The sequence below is a fragment of the Oreochromis aureus genome, linkage group 15 (genome assembly GCF_013358895.1).
Source record: "Oreochromis aureus strain Israel breed Guangdong linkage group 15, ZZ_aureus, whole genome shotgun sequence".
NCBI lineage: Eukaryota > Metazoa > Chordata > Actinopteri > Cichliformes > Cichlidae > Oreochromis > Oreochromis aureus.
In genome coordinates this window covers 17,871,949-17,876,855 of record NC_052956.1, presented here as the reverse complement: position 1 = coordinate 17,876,855, position 4,907 = coordinate 17,871,949, and the positions used below count along the sequence as shown (strand labels likewise).

General features: G+C 41.1%; 1 protein-coding gene across 1 annotated transcript; it reads left to right on the top strand.

Annotated features, from left to right (window-relative positions):
* The first annotated feature begins 762 nt into the window (after nt 1-762).
* LOC116311486 (toll-like receptor 5) lies at nt 763-3,663 on the top strand. Its single transcript, XM_031728613.2, has 2 exons — nt 763-909; nt 1,589-3,663. Exons 1-2 carry the CDS (start codon nt 859-861, stop codon nt 3,464-3,466), a joined length of 1,929 nt encoding a protein of 642 aa, XP_031584473.2. The 5' UTR covers nt 763-858; the 3' UTR covers nt 3,467-3,663.
* Nucleotides 3,664-4,907: the final 1,244 nt, after the last annotated feature.

Here is a 4,907-nt window from a genome sequence, read left to right as displayed (position 1 = left end):
AAACTGTAAAACAATGTCATACCCACTGTTACACATGAAGCCATAAAACGCAGCAGTGTTTTATAAGAGAAAACTATTTATGAAGCATTATATTTAACCGACATCGCTTCACAGTGATGATGCCTCATTCTGGCCTGCTGCATTGACTCCTTTATGCTTGAATCTCCTTCCTCGCGTCTTCCGGTGGCATCTGAAGGACTAAGACATAAGGAAAGGAGCTAAGAAGAGGACTCAAGGACGTGGAGTTGGGAAAAATGACAAAGGCTTTCAGGCAGAACGGAAGCAATATCCAAAACAAGAGCAGGAAATGACCAAAGACAAATCTTAAACATGGAGACAGGAGCAAACACAGTAAACACACAGACTGGAAACAGACTGGAAACATCACAAAAGCAAAACAGGAACCCAGATCCCAACAGCATCACAAAAACTCAGAGTCACTAAACAACAGTGTAATCAAAACCAGAACCAAGGCCTTCAAACATTAACCTTTAGATTATATAATGAAGGCTGATGGTAACTTGCATAATAAAAACCTGCAACATGTGTTTTTGGACCAGTTGTGCAACCTGGTGTACCAGACTAGCTCCAGGACGTAAACAAACATACGTGAGCAGAAGGTACTTCCCTTCATGTTGTAAAGCTGGACTTTGCAGGAGAAAAAAGGAAATCCCTTTCAGCGTCATGGTTACGCTGTGGGGTCGATGTACCTCCCAGCACATGTCACACAAACACTCACAGATAAAAACGCTGCCACAAAGTCCTCTGCAGAATTCAGATTTTTGCTTTCAACGGGCCGCATCGGGGTTTTTTTCATCGAAGACAGAAGATTCAAAGAGGATTTCTTTAAGGAGCAGGATGATGTGGACGGTGGGACTTCAGGCGGTTGCCATCTGTGTTTTCCTGCAGGTTAGTAATGTAAACCTATCATACATGCGAATCTTTATATAGTGTGTGAGATGTAAATTATATACAAAGCAGCTCTGAATGTGTGGAGGGAAACATACTCTAACTGAGAGAGGTCAAAAATGATTTACATGTTTTAAAAAGAATAGTCTGTTTTGGGGTTGCTTCTGCTCATCAGCTTTCATTTGCACTTGATTTATTTCTTTTGTCTGTGGTGCTCAGTGTTGTCACTGCATTCTGATATAGTTCAGATCTTTGAGGTGACTCTGAAATTATTCAGATGTTAGCGGTAAATTTCTCACAGTAGAAGAATGATACAAATTAGAGTCTAATTTTTGCTATTAGAACAGAAATAAAGTCTTTAACAGTTGTCCTTAACAACTACAAAAAAGAATAAAAACTTGATAAATACTTTTATTTTGAGAATAATTTTGAGAAATCCTACTATTATAGAATCCAGAATAATAATGACAATGATAAAAATAACATCAATGATAACAATAATAGCAAAACAATAAGAAGAAGTAAAATAAATGATTTCAAAAACAACAAAGCAACAGAGAGATGTATTATGATAAATCATGTGTGGTATGAAAGAGCTCCTGTATGTGTGTTTGTGGAAGCTGACAGATTCACTCTGATGACTCACTGCTTCGACTATATGTCTATGTGCTACTTTCAGGTGTCGGGCTGTTTCTCATCATGCCTCATAAAGGGGTCCGTAGCCTACTGTGGCTTCCAGAACCTCCGCTCGGTTCCTCCTCTCCCTCCTGACATCACCCATTTGTACCTGGAGATGAACCACATCAGTGAGATCAACTCCACCTCCCTGTCAGGCCTCGAGGAGCTGCAGGTGCTGGACCTCGGACGACAGCATGCGCGGCTTGTGATCAGGAACCACGCCTTCAGCAGACAAAAACATCTGAGGAGGCTTTCGCTCGACTTTAACATCGGACTTCAGCTGGAGCCGCAGGCCTTTGAAGGGTTGGCAAGTCTACAGATTCTCAACCTGGATTACTGCTCACTTAAAGAATCTATACTTAGGGACAAATATCTAGAACCGCTGCTGTCCCTACAAACTCTCAGCCTCTTTGGTAACGACATAAAAAGACTCCAGCCTTCTCCCTTCTTTGTCAACATGACTCATTTGAAAGACCTGAATCTCAAGCTGAACAAAATTGATAAAATTTGTGAGGCTGATCTTGCTGCCTTTCAGGGAAAAACCTTCACAGTTCTGAACTTAAACTCAGTGTACCTGAGAGAGATGTCCAGCGGTAAGTTTGACTGGAAGAAATGTGGGAATCCTTTCAGAGATCTGACCTTTCAGACACTCGATTTGTCAAGCAACGGGTTTGGTGTGGGCCAGTGCACGCAGTTTTTCAAAGCCATCAAGGGGACAAAAATTTCCCATCTGAAAATGTCAGGGCACATGGGCAGAGGATTTTCATTCAACAATCTTCCTGATCCAGATCGCAGCACATTTGAAGGCTTGCACAACAGCTCAGTCCTTTCTTTGGATCTGTCTAAAAGCAGAATATTTGCATTGCAACAGGGGGTGTTTAGTGCACTGACAGAAGTCACAATCATTGATATATCCCAAAACAAAGTCAATCAGATACACAGAAATGCCTTTGAAGGTCTTCAGGATCATTTAAAAGTGCTCAACCTGTCACACAACCTGCTTGGGGAGATCTATTCTTACACATTTGCTTCTCTGACAAACCTCCAGGTGTTAGATTTGTCTCATAATCACATTGGTGCATTGGGTTATCAGTCATTTAGTCGACTTCCCAACCTGAAATTATTATATCTGACAGGAAACTCTCTGAGGGATTTAGGCTTCCCTGCTCCTCTACCAAGTTTAGATTTTCTTTTATTGAATGACAACAAGTTGGCACCCTCATCAGTGAGCAGCATCTCTCAGTTTGCCAGTAACCTCATGCATCTAGACCTTCAGGACAACAGATTAACAGACTTGGATGATGTCTCCACCATTTTGACCAGTTTAAAACGACTGAGGCATCTCTTTTTTGGAGGAAACAGAATCAGGAGTTGCTCCTTCAGCAGACGAGTCGGTCTAAATAATCTCACAGTTCTTGATCTTCACGGCAGCTCCCTGCAGTCTGTTTGGGCTCAGGGTAAATGTCTCAATCTGTTTGACAATTTTGGGCATGTTGCTGGTCTCAATTTGAGCTTCAATGCGCTGCAGTCGCTCCCTCAAGGCGTTTTCAGGGGGCTCACTTCAGTAAGAGAGATGGACCTCTCGTACAACGCCTTGACATATATCCAGCCTGACGCATTTCCAAAAAGTCTAAAAGCACTCTACCTTTCCAACAACTTCATAGCCTCGCCTAACCCTGCCACTTTCCGCTCTCTGAGCTTCCTCGACCTCCGGATGAACCGATTCCACTGCAACACTGATCTGAAGAGCTTCCTGACTCGGTTGAACGAGACCACCGTGAGGCTACTGAGTCCTGTTGAAGAGCTCAGATGTGAATTTCCTGCTAGTGTCTATAAGGTTCCTCTGATAGAGTTTTCTGCGATGGTCTCACAGCAGTGAAAGCAGCTAAAACAGAGCAAAAATGTATTCCTCAGCTGGAAAATCATGATGAAATAATCGCTGGAGGAGTGTACTAGTGTCATGTATCATTGATTAAAGTTGTGCATGTGATCTGAATTTGAAACTTGTATTTGAAATGTATGATTTAGTCTATAAAAAACCCAACCCAGATGTAATAAAAAAATATATCAATTTAAGGCTATGGTCTCTTCTCATGAAAAGCTGGGGGTGAATTCAGGATGTTTAATAATTCAGGGGCCATTAAGGGGCAGCATAATCTTGTGGCATGTTACTTGCTTTTTGTTGAGTAAAAGTCCAGACAAGCTCAGTACTGCAATTTTAAATCTTGTTCTTTTAGCTGCTCCCTTTAGGAGTTGCTGCAGCAGATCATCCTCCAACATCTCGCCCTATGGTCTTCATGCCTTCTGCCTGGAGGTCCATCTTCACCATTCGTTGTCCAGTATATCCCCCATTCCTCGTAGGCACATGTCCAAAGCATGTCAATCTTTCTTCTCTAACTTTGTGTGCAAACTGCTCAACCTGAGCTTTCCTTCTGAAGTGCTAATTTCTAAACCTTCCACAAAAGCAATGCATGTTTTTCTATGATATCAACAGCAAGTGATTGTTCTGGAGCTCCAGAACAATCACTTGCTGTCCTGTCCAGGACCCCTGTGGATGCTGGAAGAGGATCCACTTACCTTAAACAAGAAGAGGATCCATATAGGAGACAAACAGATGGATGAACATTCTCTAGTAGATTCAGGCTGATTTGAAGCTGCCAGAAATTCAGGGGGTTTTGAACAGATTCATCCACAACAGCACCCAATATAGAGGTCGAGGCAAATTAAGGAGTCCATGCAAAATCTGAGGGGGTCATGGAACGATTAAAGGGATATGAAGTGAATCCTTTAACAAGAAAAAAGGAAAAGAAAAAACAAGCACAAATTTGAGGGAAGAGAGAAAAGACTAATTGTACTTGACTGATCTATTAAATCTTTTTCAGACTGACTCGATCACACAGATATCTGCAAGTACACATTAATCAATAATCTGCAGCAGACTCGTCTACTAAAACTACAAAACTCATCACAGTTACACATATGGAGGTAAACATATTTAACATTAATTAGTTGCTTTAAATATTTTGTTTATTAGTCAAGGGCCAACATGTTAGTACTAAATATGTACTTAAGGACATGACGAGGCTGACAATATTCAAAGTTTTTGCACAATCACCTTTTTTCAAACATTTTTTTTCTGAAACTAAATACCGCCTCAGGAAAATTAAGGGGAGTTTAAAGGTACATCCCATACTACAGTGTTGTCTCTCCCTGTGGTCTTAATCCGTTTCCTCTTCTCCAATTAATGGCACAGTAATTTAAGACGAGTAAAAATAGAACAAACTTAAACTTTTTAAAAGAAATGTAGACTTAATGTGACT

What these genes read in the sequence shown, in the direction of transcription:
- LOC116311486 (XM_031728613.2), top strand. Translation starts at nt 859, where the DNA reads ATGATGTGGACGGTGGGACTTCAGGCGGTTGCCATCTGTGTTTTCCTG. An exon ending in CCATCTGTGTTTTCCTGCAG is followed by an intron (nt 910 to 1,588) that starts GTTAGTAATGTA and finishes TGCTACTTTCAG; the next exon opens with GTGTCGGGCTGTTTCTCATC.